Below are 16,428 nucleotides of genomic sequence, written 5' to 3'. Positions count from 1 at the left end.
GAATCCCTGCGTCTGCATGATTTACGGCCATAAGACAGCCACAGCACATGTGAGGATTCCCTAACAAACAGGCTATCCTTGCATGTGTTGTGGCTGTCTTATTGCCGTAAATCATGCAGACGCTGGGACTCGAACATAATATACGAGCACGCCGTAGCTACTCGGTAAGCATCCAAGCATGCTCGGTGAAAGGGTTAAACGAGCACGCTCATTTATCAATAACTGAGGCGCATCTTTCACATGTGGAAGGAGGGAGGGGATGATTCAAATATCAAAACAGGTAAGCATTCTATACAGTTAGTGTAACTTTCTAATGCTCTATCTTGGGAGTTAATAATGTCAGATACAAAGGCATCCTAAAAAAAGTGGAGAATTCAACTAATGACTTTGAATGTCTTAATTAATATAGTGATGACTTATTTTTTAAATGTTTTTCATTTCCTGTGAGGCAAAATTGGATGCATTCATCCCAGAGTTTTGAGGGTTTTTTGTTGCTTTTCTGTGGACCAAAAAGCAACTGCTAAGAAAGGCTGATGGACAAGTATCTTTTTTCAGCCTACATAGTAATTGTGTGTTATAAAGTCCAAAAAGGGGAATCTGATTCTCGTCGTATCCAGGCCATCAGTTTGGCCACCACAGTCTGACAGTTTATCTTTCACCACTTGATTATTAGGTTGTAGAAGAGTTTCGTATCTCAGCAGAGCCATATTAAAGATACTCCGTAAATTGGTAGAAATGGTGCCAAGTCATGGTTAGATAATTTTCTTACAAGGACCTGATTATATCTACGCCAACTCAATGCTGACCGCTGCTTCTTAATGTTTAAGCTTGGTCTCAGGAGGTTCAGCAAATGCATTTTTAAGAATACTAGCTCTTGAATTCTAAAATCTAATCACCTTACACAACCAAGGGTTTTTTCCACCTTCCTTTGCACGTAATTGTAATTCCTAGCCACAGCTTCTCATCCACCTTAATGTATGTCTTAGAAATGTCTCTTATTCTGCTGAAGTATCTATCAATAATCCTCATATTGAATATTTACCAGTAGTCCTGATTCCATTTAGTAGAAATGCAATGGTAAATCTTCATTTTCTAATACATTCCTTTATGGTCTTCATGCTTTCCATGATAACGAATATCTTTTGTTATAAAAAAGATAGTTTTGTAAAAAAAAAAATTCAACTAAATCTGCAAATAATTAACAACAATGTCCATTTATATATCAAAGTGTGGCACTTCAATAAATAATTTAACTACCCATTTTTCCCGGTATCATACTGTTATGGTACCTGGGTGCCCCCGGAAGAAGCAAGGCAAAACTCGCGTCAGGGTGAAGAGACACAACACCCAGTATTCCCTGTGCTCTGGTGATCATTGCAGCATTAGGTAATTGTACCAACCTGTATATTATTTACACCTTGGGCACGGCTGTGAAGGGTGATCTAAAGTCCAGGCACTCGTCTTAGAGGGTATTTATAATTTTTTAATAGATATTTAGTCTGTAATAATTATGTTACCCCTTAGTTTGACACTATGCCTTATATGCTCACTATATACAGTTATATGAAAAAGTTTGGGCACCCCTATTAATCTTAAGCTTAATGTTTTTTAAAAATTGGTGTTTTTGCAACAGCTATTTCAGTTTGATATATGTAATAACTGTTGGACACAGTAATGTTTCTGCCTTGAAATGAGGTTTATTGTACTAACAGAAAATGTGCAATCTGCATTCAAACAAAATTTGACAGGTGCATAAGTATGGGCACCTCACCAGAAAAGTGACATTAATATTTAGTAGATCCTCCTTTTGCAAAAATAACAGCCTCTAGTCGCTTCCTGTAGCTTTTAATGAGTTCCTGGATCCTGGATGAAGGTATTTTTGACCATTCCTCTTTACAAAACAATTCCAGTTCAGTTAAGTTTGATGGTCGCCGAGCATGGACAGCCCTCTTCAAATGATCCCACAGATGTTCAATGATATTCAGGTCTGGGGACTGGGCTGGCCATTCCAGAACATTGTAATTGTTCCTCTGCATGAATGCCTGAGTAGATTTGGAGCAGTGTTTTGGATCATTGTCTTGCTGAAAGATCCATCCCCTGCGTAACTTCAACTTTATCACTGATTCTTGAACATTATTGTCAAGAATCTGCTGATACTGAGTGGAATCCATGCGTCCCTCAACTTTAACAAGATTCCCGGTGCCGGCATTGGCCACACAGCCCCAAAGCATGATGGAACCTCCACCAAATTTTACTGTGGGTAGCAAGTGTTTTTCTTGGAATGCTCTGTTTTTTTGCCGCCATGCATAACACCTTTTTGTATAACCAAACAACTCAATCTTGGTTTCATCAGTCCACAGGACCTTCTTCCAAAAAGAAATTGGCTTCTCCAAATGTGCTTTTGCATACTTCTGCTGACTCTGTTTGTGGCGTGCTTGCAGAAATGGCTTCTTTCGCATCACTCTCCCATACAGCTTCTCCTTGTGCAAAGTGCGTTGTATAGTTGACCAATGCACAGTGACACCATCTGCAGCAAGTTGATGCTGCAGCTCTCTGGAGGTGGTCTGAGGATTGTCCTTGACTGATCTCACCATTCTTCTTCTCTGCCTTTCTGATGTTTTTCTTGGCCTGCCACTTCTGGCCTTAACAAGAACTGTCCCTGTGTTCTTCCATTTCCTTACTATGTTCCTCACAGTGGAAACTGACAGGTTAAATCTCTGAGACAGCTTTTTGTATCCTTCCCCTGAACAACTATGTTGAATAATCTTTGTTTTCAGATCATTTGACAGTTGTTTTGAGGAGCCCATGATGCCACTCTTCAGAGGAGATTCCAACAGGAGAACAACTTGCAAGTGGCCACTTTAAGTAGCTTTTCTCATGATTGCATACACCTGGCTATGAAGTTCAAAGCTCAATGAGGTTACAAAACCAAAAAAAGTGCTTTAGTATGTCACTAAAAAGTAGGTAGGAGTATTTAAAACAAGAAAATGATAAGGGTGCCCATACTTATGCACCTGTCAAATTTTGTTTGAATGCAGAGTGCACATTTTCTGTTAGTACAATAAACCTCATTTCAAGGCAGAAACATTACTGTGTCCAACAGTTATTACATATATCAAACTGAAATAGCTGTTGCAAAAACACCAATTTTTAAAAAACATTAAGCTTAAGATTAATAGGGGTGCCCAAACTTTTTCATATAACTGTAATCTATGCTGGGCGTACTATGTGTCCCTTTTTTGAAGCATTCCCTTATACATTTTTTTTCATGTTTTTTATATTTTTGATCAATAAATGAATATGTATTTTATCTTAATTTATGGATCTCTTCTTCTTCTTGGGTAAGAATATGATACCTGGGAAAATGGGTTGCTATAGATGTACAATTAGTGGAAAAATCTGCCACAATTTGTTTTGCAGATTTTTCCATCATTCAGTTTTCCTGCACATTTGTGAAGAAGTGACAACAAATTTACAGCTGTTGCAAATTCATGGTGAAAATTTACAACAGAAATTGGCAAGCAGCAGCTTTGAAATTCCAAATCACAGGTCATTTTCCAAAATTCACTTCTACATGGCTGGTAATGTAATCCACTTTCTGTGCGCAAATCACAATGGAAAATTCCAATATTTCCTCCCTACGTGGTAGTTCCCTTTTAAAAAGGATCTGTGAGTTCTTGTCTGTAATGGCACATGGAACAACCTATTTAAATTTGACATTAGAAATGAAAATAGATCTCTTGATGTACCCAATATCTAAACATTTTTTGTCTTTTTTGTTTTACAGAGTGAACAATGGAATTACTGAGACTACAAAAGAATAAGTAATTAATATTGGATTTTAGACCATTTCCTTAAAAAAATCTAAGATATCTCTGAACTGATATGTTGCGCCCATTGGATAAGAAAATGATCAAAATACCAGGGCGACAGTTTCCAGAAAACATCTTCTAGAAGACTCCAGAAGCAATGGCCTCAAAGGTCTCATGTTTATACATTTTGACGGTTGTGTGTTGGGCCAGCGCTCTTTGGTACTTAAGTGTCACCCGTCCAACATCCAATTACACGGGTTACAGGCTGAACAAAATTGTTATATCTCAAAAAAACATTTCCTTTGGCAACATTAGAACTCGACCCATAAATCCTCATTCTTTTGAATTTGTTATTAATGAACCTGAAAAGTGTGAAAATAATGGAAGTCCATTTCTGGTCATTCTGATAAGCACAACCCATAAGGAGTTTGATGCAAGACAAGCGATTCGAGAAACTTGGGGCAACGAAAGTAACTTCAAGGGGATTAAAATCGTTACACTTTTCCTTCTTGGCAAAAATGCTGACCCCGTTTTGAATCAGATGGTCGAGCAAGAAAGTCAAATATTTCATGATATTGTCGTAGAAGACTTCATAGATTCTTACCATAACCTGACTCTCAAAACACTAATGGGAATGAGATGGGTGGCTACCTTCTGCTCAAAGGCCAAATATGTCATGAAGACAGACAGTGATATTTTTGTAAATATGGACAACCTGATATACAAACTACTGAAACCAACCACCAAACCTAGAAGAAGATACTTCACTGGTTACGTCATTAACGGAGGACCTATAAGGGATGTCCGCAGCAAATGGTACATGCCAAGGGACTTGTACCCAGAGAGCAACTACCCACCGTTTTGCTCTGGAACTGGATATATATTCTCTGCTGATGTGGCAGAGCTCATTTATAAAACATCCCTCCACACAAGACTTTTACATCTGGAGGACGTATATGTTGGCTTATGCTTACGAAAACTTGGAATACACCCTTTTCAAAACAGTGGTTTCAATCACTGGAAAATGGCTTACAGCTTGTGTCGCTACCGGAGAGTCATTACAGTGCATCAGATTGGCCCTGAGGAAATGCATAGAATTTGGAATGACATGTCGAGCAAAAAGCATCTGCGATGTTAATTTTTTAAATGTGTTGTTCTTTTGTTACTAGGACAAGTAAAGGCCAGTTGTAAAAAAAAAAAAAAAAAAAAACTTCTTTCTACAACTTTTTCACTTTTGCTGGCCATTAGAGACTTCGAGATACTGGTTTCTCATAAATGTAAAAAAACTTTTGAGGATAATTCTTCTTTATCTGGAGACTTGAAAATACAACCTGGATTCAACACTACATCAAAATCTGTGTATCATTTCAACGAGTGCAATATTATCAAGTATTCAAACCTTTATGTAGCCATTTGTGTCTCCACGCGACACTCTGAAGACATTTGTTTACCGGACGTAGTTGGTTGTACTGAGAATGTTCTACGTGCTTAGCTCAAGAATCAAAATGCGAGGAGAAATAGTATATTGTGTGTTAATGTACTTCAGCAGTGTTTCTAATTCTGCAGTATTAAAAAAAAATAGACCATCGAAAATCACATACTAAGGTAATACACAATATCACGAACATATGCATCAAGAAACGCTACAGTACCAGTTCTTACTGTAACATGCTCAAGGGAAATCATCCGGCTTCATAGCAAAAATACCATACCAGTAATTTACATTTTTTTCAAATGAAATTCTCTGATATTTATTCTAAAGTACTTCCAAAACATGTCTTTAGAATCCCTACATTCGTACTGGACATAAACTGTGCTGTAAAATTCCGCAGCACATTCTCTCGTTAAGTTGGCCAAGAATTTTACCCAATGAATTGCAAATGGTGAAATCAATGGTGAAATGGATTAAAGGAGTTGTCTTCTTTGAAAGGAACATTTTAAGATGTGTTCTTGATTTAATACAACATGACTTTCTAATTTACTTCTGTTACCATAACTCAACTGAAGTCCCATTTTATCCTTGTTCCTGGGAGCTCAACTTCTCATCTTGGGCTCAACACAGGAAACTGATTCCTGTTTTGGGTGTATCTATAGGGCTCTGTGTGAGGAGGTCTAGCTGATTGCTCATTTCAACATAGCAACATAGTAACATAGGTTGAATAAAGACCTAGTTCCATCAAGTTCAACCTTCCTCCCCCAATTGTACATTTTGTATAATTTAACTGTAACCCACAATCTTATGTGTATCGAGTAAATCATCCAGTCCTCTCTTGAAAGCAGTTATAGTGTCAGCCATTACTAAAAACAATTTCTGTGAGTCTCCTTGTCTTGAACCCACGACCTTTACATTACTGACAGGTGCTTTAAGCTGCTGAGCCACAAGGTCTAGAAAATTATCATTTTTTTCTTGTTTGTCTCCTGATCTCAAACCCACAACCTGCTGAGCCATAAGGTCTACTCTAAATGTAATTATATATTCACCTCTTCTCCCCCTCCTGTTCTCATTTCTCTCCCAGGACTCGATCTCGCATCACAGTGTGCATCTCAGTATTCACAGGCTGTTGCTCTACCACTGAGCTACAGCCCTTAGTCCTTAGTGACCACAATTACATCTTTTTACTGACCTGAGATATAAGAGAATACCATCCTCCAATTGGTGAAAATGCATCAGCTCTTAGCTGTACTCTATAGCCGACACCCTGCTGCACCAGTGTTTAATCATAGCCATTTAATCCTTTAGATTAAGGATGTCAAACTCAAATATACAGGGGGCCAAAATTAAAAGCTTGGACAAACTTGCATGCCAACCTTGATATTTATTTAAAAAAATGTCTACGATTGAGGAAGTTTTTCCTTAACAAATAGAACGATGAACCTTTTCATATGGAAACAAACTTAAAGAGGTTGTCCCACAAACAAAGTACATTTTAATTAATAGATCTTAGAATAAAATATTGGAATAATATAATATGTTATGTAAGAGCAGTAAAAAGCACATGGCCCAATAGCAAAATTTAAATATGTAATAACAAAGGATAAAAAACCTTGAATAATACATATAATAGCAAAAGTGCCTCCAAACACAGTATGATATCCCAACCGTAAATTCCTCCACAGTACCCGCCACACGCATGATATGATGACCCTACTATACCTCCCCAATCCCCTTTGACAAAGAATGGTGACCACATCACAGTGTGATTCTCCAACTGTAATCCCCACACAGCTCTCCATACAGTATAATGGTCCCACATACGGTATAACGAGGCACCGCATTGCTTTCCATAAAGTATAATGACCCCACATAGTGCTCCATACAGTATAGTGGGCACAAAAAGTGTCCCATACAGTATAATGGGGCCCTGTATTGCTTTCCAAACAGTATAATGGCCCAAATAGTGCTTTCCATACAGTATAATGGCCCCACATAGTGCTCCATACAATATAATGGGTCCCACATAGTCATCCATACAGTATAATGGCCTCACATAGTGCTCCATACAGTATAATGGGCCCCACATAGTCCTCCATACAGAATAATGCCCCCCACATAGTCCTCCATACAGTATAATGGCCCCACATAGTCCTCCATACAGTATAATGGCCCCACATAGTCCTCCATGCAGTATAATGGGCCCACATAGTCCTCCATACAGTATAATGACCCCACATAGTCCTCCATACAAAATAATGGGCCCCATATAGTCCTCCATACAGAATTATGGCCCCATATAGTTCTCCATACAGTATAATGACCCCACATAGTCCTCCATACAGTAATCACAGGCCAAATATACTCACCCTACCGGCCAGAGTTTGACATATGTGCCTTAAATGCTGCTGTCAATAGTGACTATGGCATTTAAATGGTTAACAGATTGTGGGATCTTCCTCTTTAACCCTATCAGCACCCTGAGATCACGATTGTGTGGTCCTGATGTTTGCCATGGCAATTCACAGCCATATAACGTCCTTGGCGTTTGCCGGCTAAAGTGACCTGTTCAGAAGTTAGCAAAATTTAGGTGGTAAAAATAACATTTTTCATTCCTGTCATGCCACTTTGCATTAATTCCTGAAAAACACCTGAAGGGTTAATAAACTACCAGTCAGCATTTTTGAGTATGTTGAGGGGTGCAGTTTTTAAAATGATATCACTTTTTTTTTTTTTTTTTACCATATATAGGCCCCGAAAGTCACTTCAAAACTGAATAGGTCCCTAAAAAAAATAAGTTTGATACATTTCCTTGAAAAAATGAAAAATTGCTGCTACAATTTTAAACCTTCTAATATCTTAACAAAATAAAATAACATTTTACAGATGGTGCTGATATAAAGCAGAAATGAGGGAAATGTAATTTATTAACTTTTTTTGTGTGGGATGACTGACTATCTGGATTAAAGGGATAATCATTCAAGGTTTGAAAATTGCAAATTTTTTTAAATTTCTGTCAAGTTTCTCATATTTTTATAAATAAACACAAAAGATATTGACCTAAGTTTACCACCAATATACAATGTGTCACGAAAAACAATCTCAAAATCAATGGGATATGTTAAAACAATCCAGAGTTATTGTCACATAAATTGACATGTCGGATTTGAAAAATTTGGCCTGGTCGCTAAGGGACTAATAGCTAAGCTACTCACCTTCTCTGTTTATGCATTGGCAAAAACGGAGGAGTCTGACTTAGCTACCAAAATGAGCAATCAGCAAGCCCCCTTCATATACAAATTTTATTACATGCCAACACAAAAAACTCCAAAAATATTAGAACATCTGCAGCGTTACCACCCCGTGTGAACATACCATTAAAGTCTATATAAAATTTTGCTACCAATTTCTTTAATTCCTTTATCGCATCTCAAGGAGAAAATCTGCTTTGGGCATTACCAGTTCCATAAGTCGCGGTCGGAATGTGAGGATTATCCAAAAGAATGTATAATCAATGGATGCCTTTGCTAAAATATAATTCAAAAATAAATTCTTGGGTAAAAAATCAAATGCCATAAACATTAAAGAAGGATAAAAGTATTTATATACTGGAACATGTCTCAACGCCATACCAGCGTTTATCAGGTGCTTTCATTGCTTGATGAAGACACTGGTACAGCGTTGAAACGTGTTGCTCTATATGGATCAGTGTTTCCCAAACTCCAGTCCTAACGGCCCCCAACAGGCCATGTTTTCAGGATTTCCTTAAAATTGCAGAACTGATAGAAGTATCATCATCAGGAATTCTCTCCCCTGTGCAACACTATGGAAATCCTGAAAACATGACCTGTTGGGGGCCGTGAGGACTGGAGCCTGGGAAACACTGATGTAGATAGTTTTACCCTTCTTCCTACTTATATCTTTTTTGTTATCTGCTGGTTATATAACAATGACTTTTGAATGTTTTCTATGAATCCTGTCCATTGTACAATAAAATAACTTTAGAGCGTCATAATTAAGCATACTGAATAAGTGATGAATCGAAAGAAGATAAAAAAAATATTAATTAGTAGGAAGACTTAAAAAGATGGGATTCTCTAAAATGTGAACCTGGCCGCTGATGCATGATGCCATATCCACGAGCAGCATGTATCAGGCACTGGGTATATGATTTTAGCTATATATTTTTAACTGTGAAATGCTGCAGCATTTCAGAGAAAAAACGCTGCCGGGGACCAAGCCGAACAGGAAACTGGTGGGTTCCTGGCGGCATCTTCCTGCCCGCTGCCAGTGACTGACAGGTCTCTCCCTACATGTACTTGAAGGGAGAGACCTGTCACTCCACAATAGTGAGACATGAATGGTACTTTACTCCATGAAAATATTTAAAGGGAATCTGTCACCATATTTTTGCTACCTCATCCAAAAGCAGCATAATGTGAGAAAAGAGACCCTGATTCCAGCGACTTAGTATACTGGGTGCAGCAATTGTGATACAATCTGAGTTTTTATATGTAGCTCAGAAAGCTATCCCCGCCCACATCACAGCTTCTGTGCACATTGTCTATTGACAGTAAGCTGTTAATCATACTGGGGGTGCAGCTGGACCACTTGGCACAAGGCAGCTAGTCTCAAAGTGATAATCTCTTGCTGATAAAACACTAAATGTATTAAAACAACAACGCACACTTTAATAAGTGATACATCACTGAAATTAGTGTCTCAGGCCCTAGCTCATGCCGCCCTCAGATTACATAACAAAAAGTTGCTGACAGATTCCCTTTAAAGTGAGTCTGTCACCTGTTATATAGGGGACATAGCCCCTATAAAAATATTACAAGGCATACACAGTTTAACTTAATTTTTGCTTAAAAAAACTACTTTTGTTTAATATGTAAATGAGAGCCATTCGGTGCGGCCTTGACCTTGACCCGTTGCGCCCTCTTATTTGCATATTAAATCCAGTCTCTTATCGTAATTGATAGCGCTCCATTAGCAAGAGCGAACAATGTCTAAAATCAGTTCGCACCGAAAGGTGCACCGAAGAGCCTTTATTTGTTTATAAAATAAAAGTATGTATTTCAGAAAATATTAAGTTAAACTGTATATGCCTCATATGATTTTTATAGGAGCAACATCCCCTATTTAATTGTTTATGCAGTTAAATTGGTATTTTGGGGGTGACCGACTCCCTTTAATTTTCACAGTTTTTAACAGTATTTCTATCACTGGTAAAGTAAACATTCACATTACCAAAGGTTTTCTCCTCGGACACATATGCTCCTACAATCGCCCATTAAAGGGATTGTCTTAGACCAGTATACCTTGAAAAGATAGCCTTATCCTGAGGTTCTTTTCTCACTTTTTTTTTTTCATTAAATACATACATGCGAAAAGTCCTGACACTATTTCTTATAGTCAAAAAGATGGAAGCCTCATTGTATCCCTTCAAACAGAAGCCGAAATAACCAAAACGTAGAGTCTGACCGGACTGACAGCAGTGTCTCTATGCCTTTTGCTGCCTGCCGTTATTTTTACATTGTGTTTACTGCTTCCCAGTCGCTGGGGGTCTTATTGCTGGGACTGACCCATTTGAATGGAGTGAAAGTTGAGCATGTAGACCACCGCTCCATTCATTCTCTATAGGACCGCTGGAAAAAAGCCAATTACAGCCATCTGTTATCTCCAACCCCATTCTTGGGATTAATGGTGGTCCCAGTGGTTGGACCCCTGCAATTGGGAACGTATCCCCTATCTATAGGATAATTTTGATCATTTGAAAACTTGGCACAAACCCTTTAACTCTTTTTAGCTCAGTGCCGGATATAAGGAATAAAACATGTAAAAGTTAGTTATCTTATTCTCATGCATCAGGATTGCTACTGTTGAAATCCAATTATTTTTATTACATTTTAAAGGTGATATCCAGGATTAAAAAAAAATATGGCAGTTTTAATTAAAAAAAAAACACCACCACATCTGTTAACATGTTTTATGTGGTATTGCATGTCAATCCTATTCGCTTCAGAAGAACTGAGCTGCAATACCTGACATAACCTATGGGTGTCGCTTCAGCAGACATGCATTTTCCTATCCTTCACAAAAAGTCAGAAATTATTTTCTATAATAACTTAAAGGGGTTGTCCAGAGTTGGGATAAAAGTCTGTAATCACTCCATGTTGTGTGTACACTGTCACGATTCCCCGATGCGAGTTGGCGGTCACGTAATCTCTTGTATGTAATTTGCATACTGGCTGTCATGCGCCAATTAATCTCATCCAGCTTCTCTCAGTTCATTCCTATTGAAAGAACCTGAACACGTCTAGTCGGCATGTGACTGCGAGTATGTAAAATCCATACATGAGGTCACGGGACCACCCGCTTGCACCAGGAATACTGGTGAATCATGACAGTGTGCACACTGCCCACTGTCATGATTCTGCAGACTGCACTCATGTCAATTGACTGCTGACTTTTGTCCCAAGGCTGGACAACCGCTTCAATTCTTTTCTACAATTTCGATTTTTTTTCTGCAGGAGCCAAATTATGGAAATCATCCTAGAATTATCCCGACAGCTTTACAGAGTACACTGTACAGTAGCGGATGATGAGAATAAAGAGCCTGTTCTTCTTGTACATTTTATTTCCACTGTCTGTACATTTGTATATAATGATGGAGGTGTATATAATTAGGAGATTTTTATGTTATCTGTTGTACATACTGTGGCTGGGAAATCTTTCTTATTGCATGTGGTTCTTTACTGAACTGTGCTGGAGACGCCTTAAGCTCGGGATCCTATTTTGGTTTCCTTAAATGAGTGAAAATTTACTAAAAATTAAAAACAATTATTTCTACTCATTTTTAATGGAGACAAAAACTTCTATGATTGCCACAATATGTTTTGTGTCTTAGAACTTGAAATTGAATTCATTGCAGTATTTTCTTTTTTTTTTCTCCATTAAATATATTCTTGGAATTTATGCATAATTATTTCTTCCACTATATAAGCTACGTAGCAGGTGGAAATTGTGCTTTATATGTCTTATATTTAATCAACTATGCATTTTATTTTTTTAGAACGTGGTAAATCACATCACAAAAAGTAGCCTGATTACTGTACTTAATAGCACAAAGGAGTTGTGCTAAACAATATGTAACAGTGGTACCATGTCAGCTCTCAGGATGTGCAGAAAATCAATTGATTTGTTTGCCATATTTTCATATTTTTTTGACTATTAGGAAATATTTAGTGAGAGCCGGACCTTACTAGCTACTTCTTTAAACCGGTTTTCCACTTTTACTTACAAAACAAAGTCAGCCATACTTATCCCCTGCAGCTTCCGCATCAGCTCTCCTCCAACGGCTTTGTTTTTATGACTGCAGTGGTAATTTCACGATTACAGTCAATCACTAGGCTCAGCACTCTCGTGCAGTCTGCTTTGGCATCACCAATAATCCTTGTTATTGGCTTCAGGAGTCACTTGCTTTAGTCATGACCTCACCACTAGAGATGAGCAAATCAGGCAAAATTCAAATTTACCTGACCGCGCGGATTTTTGACGGGGAATTCGAATTGCCGAGAAGTTATTCTTCGCGAATTGAACATCCCTTACTATACTCTAGGATTTGTCTAGACCCCAGAGCATAATAAATGGAAGATTTATAAAAAAAATACTTATGCTCACCTTACCACTCACCTCTCCGGACGATCCAGCTGATCCCTGACTGATGTCCAGTTCTTCACTCCTCAGTCATGTTGCATCTCCAGTCCGGTGTTCACTCTAGGCCAGGAGGTCTTCCCAAAAGTAGACCAGGAATCATGCTCAAGTTTGATTTTGGCCAGAAAGCCTGGCCTTTACTGTACCCTAGACCAAATATGTGATGTAATGAAGGTGTGGAAATGACCATACATCGGGCAAGTAGCAGCAATGGCCGGAAAGGTGAGCAGTGAGGAGCATATGTTTTCTTTTTTAACCTTTTTCCGCCCTATTACTATTCAGCAACTTGGCAGCCTCCGTTGGCTGCTATTTTGCAGAATTTATGCAGATCGAATTACAAAAAATCTAAATGCAAATTTTTGCCAAATTCAAACAGAGTTCAATTCCCCTCAAATAAAGTTGACCATCTCTACTCACCGTTAAAGATAATATAGTGGTGCAATAGAAGATGATAAGGTTCTTGAAGTGAAGAGGGATCTAGTGATAAGCGGACAAATATCTGGGGCAGGATGGCTGAATCAGACCTTCCCAAATACAGCATCCAGCAAGTGCACTTTACATCAGACACATAGGGACTAGCCCATAGCTCTATCTTGCAATCTCATGGACTACAGTATATGCAGGAAGTCCTTCCTCAATAATGAAAAAGTAGAAAAAATATATACAAAACATTGTAAAGTAGTATACTGTAAACAAATGTTAGTGATATTAACCATCCAATTTTCTTCTTAGACCATCATGGAAGTTTTACTAAGTATGATATATTTTTTCCTATTTTTATTGTCTCCATTAGGATTTGTCACATAGGTCAAAAAATCATCCATTTTTTGCCTTTTTTTTTCAAATTAAATCATTTCCAACTTTTTTACGCAGTATTAAAAATCAAAATAATTATCATTCTCAACTGCGATGAGTAATCCCAAACATAAACGTTTACAGCTGTACAACGTGCAGAAATATACAACATTCGATATCAACTTGTCAGAGCTGTAAATAATATTTCAGCTAAATGTCTGTAAAGTGCAATTTTTTGATGTTAACGTATCATATGGTGTTTTGTGCAGTTACCGGTCTCGCTGCTAATGAAAATATTCTATTTTGTATTACGGTCATGAAAAGGGAAGAAAAAAAAAATAAAGAAATCATGCACAGTCACATCCGATCCTCCCTTTGTAAAAATGAAGCAATGAAATACAGAAGCACGAGTTCAGTGTATAGACAGATCGGTATGATGAGAATTGTTGTTCTGTATTAAGGTTGACTTTTTTTTTAACAATCTAAAAATAAAGAATAAAACAATTGTGAGTATTGAATGTTTTATTTCCTACGGACAATAACATTTTTGTTTTTTTTACATTATATCAGTTTTTAGCTTTTGCTAGTACCAGGTTGATTTTCTTTGTTATTTTTTTTTTAGAATTTTTCATCATGCCATGTAGGAAAAGTCTTGTATGTCTGAATTCATATCAACAAAGTACCATATTTTTTTGATCTGTTAAAGTAAAAAAAAACAACAAAAAAAAACATTCTAAATGGAAGTAATCCTGCGCTGGTATAGTTAGGCCGTAATAGTTGGGGTTGGAAAGGGGGTAAAGGGTAGAGTAGGATGTTCTGATGCACAGTTCAGTTTTTTAAAAAAAAATATTTTAAATTAATGTCACATAAAATATCATATAAAATTAGCACTTCAGGATGTTGTAAGAAAAAAAAAAATTTCTTACAACATCCTGAAGTGCTAATTTTATATGATATTTTATGTGACATTAATTTAAAATATTTTTTTTTAAAAAACTGAACTGTGCATCAGAACATCCTACTCTACCCTTTACCCCCATTCCAACCCCAACTATTACGGCCTAACTATACTAGCGCAGGATTACTTCCATTTTGTTTGTACATTGGATCCTTTCCAATCTTGTCCATCCATGGTAGGTGGACTATCCTTTGCGGCAGGTAATCCAGGCCCACCTACCAGCGCCCACACACCACACTGGTGAAAAAAAAACATTCTGCTACAGTGATAAAAAAAGAATGTTTTTAGATGTTTTCCCTTAGCCATGAGAAAGATTATTTCTAGATCGTAGAAGTCACCTACCCCCTACTCATCCTAGCCGAGTCCAGAGAACCACTTAATTTGACAACATTAGGCATATGGAAGGTATGATAGCAGATGTAAAGGTAACCAACCCTGACTTCTTTTCTCAATGTCTTCCATAGTCACACTTTAGAGAGTCCCCCACCACCCTCCAATACCATTATTGACCTTCTGGGGGTGACTGCCTTCTTCTCTATAACACTAAATTGATCCTTGTTCATTTCCTTGTAAACAATCGAAACATAAAATTTGTGTTTCACTTATTCTTCTACCAATAAATTTTGATTTGACCAAAAACTCGTGTTTTACACATTAAAAAGGAAAAAAAAAACCTTGATGGAATTAGATAAATCCCACTAAAAGTCAATGTGGTCCTCCGGGTGCTGATGGTGTCCATTAGGCTTAGAGAGAGAGGAAACACAGGCTGAAAGTATGCTGCACAGGAAACACCAACTGAACGCAGGGCTTCCACTGTTCCATATAGGCATCTCAAGAAAAACTGATCTGAAAAATATAATAAATAATATGGAGATCAGACAACATGGAAAGGCATCCTAGACCCAAAGGTCTTTAGGATGTTTGTATGAAAAATATGCACTTAAAAGTTGGTTATGATGTACTTTTATGCAACTATCCTACTCAACATTTAAATTGCAACACTATGAATAAAAATTTGTGGAATTATGGAAATCACAAGATGGATAGACATGGTAATGATTTGCAAATGATAAAAAGAAAATGGAAACTAATTTTTAAAAACATCTCGATTAGTGATGAGCGAGCATATTCTGTTAACCCTTTTTGCGAGCAGGCTCGAATGTTATATTTGAGTCACTCTGTGTGCATGATTTGCATCTGTTTGACAGCTTTAATACATGTGCGGAATGCCTAACAAACAGGCATTCCTCGTGTGTATTAAAACTGTTAAACAGTCGCAAATCATGCACACATAACATTCGAGCACGCCAAAGATGCTTGGAAAATACCCAAGCATGCTCGTAAATCTCGAGTAATGAGCATGTTCGCTCATCATTAATCTTGATTTATTCAATTTCAGGTATGAACACCAAATGCAGAAATCCCCGCACTTACAGTCTTGGCTGTTATCAATGAGATTAATGGTTGACTGAGGAATGTTCTGCTATGCTGAATGCACTTGGGCAAATCATCAAGATCCGCTGCTGGCAACTCCCTTTATAATTGATGACCAGTGACTTCTCAGATGTGTTCGATGAAAGACAAGACACTTCAGTCCATGATAGCAAATTTAGGCAACAAAGTCTGCTTACAGTAGCACGAGCAACATGAGGTCTGGCATTGTCATGTTAAAAAATGGCTCATGGGATTCTTGGAAATATGGGAGTATCACT

General features: G+C 37.6%; 1 protein-coding gene across 2 annotated transcripts in view; it reads left to right on the top strand.

Moving 5' to 3' along the window:
• The window catches only part of B3GALT1 (beta-1,3-galactosyltransferase 1), a 513,983-nt gene extending 499,715 nt beyond the window's left edge, over positions 1-14,268 (top strand). For both annotated transcript variants that reach the window (XM_073647010.1, XM_073647011.1), the window contains one exon: positions 3,788-14,268. In XM_073647010.1, the coding sequence (XP_073503111.1) occupies positions 3,970-4,950 (981 nt within the window). In that variant the 5' untranslated portion in view covers positions 3,788-3,969 and the 3' untranslated portion in view covers positions 4,951-14,268. The remainder of the gene's footprint in view (positions 1-3,787) is intronic.
• The last annotated feature ends 2,160 nt before the right edge of the window (positions 14,269-16,428 follow it).

The sequence above is a fragment of the Phyllobates terribilis genome, unplaced genomic scaffold (genome assembly GCF_046119375.1).
Source record: "Phyllobates terribilis strain yellow unplaced genomic scaffold, ASM4611937v1 Scaffold_9__5_contigs__length_417890890, whole genome shotgun sequence".
In the NCBI taxonomy this organism is placed as follows: domain Eukaryota; kingdom Metazoa; phylum Chordata; class Amphibia; order Anura; family Dendrobatidae; genus Phyllobates; species Phyllobates terribilis.
This window is presented reverse-complemented; position numbering and strand designations above follow the sequence as displayed.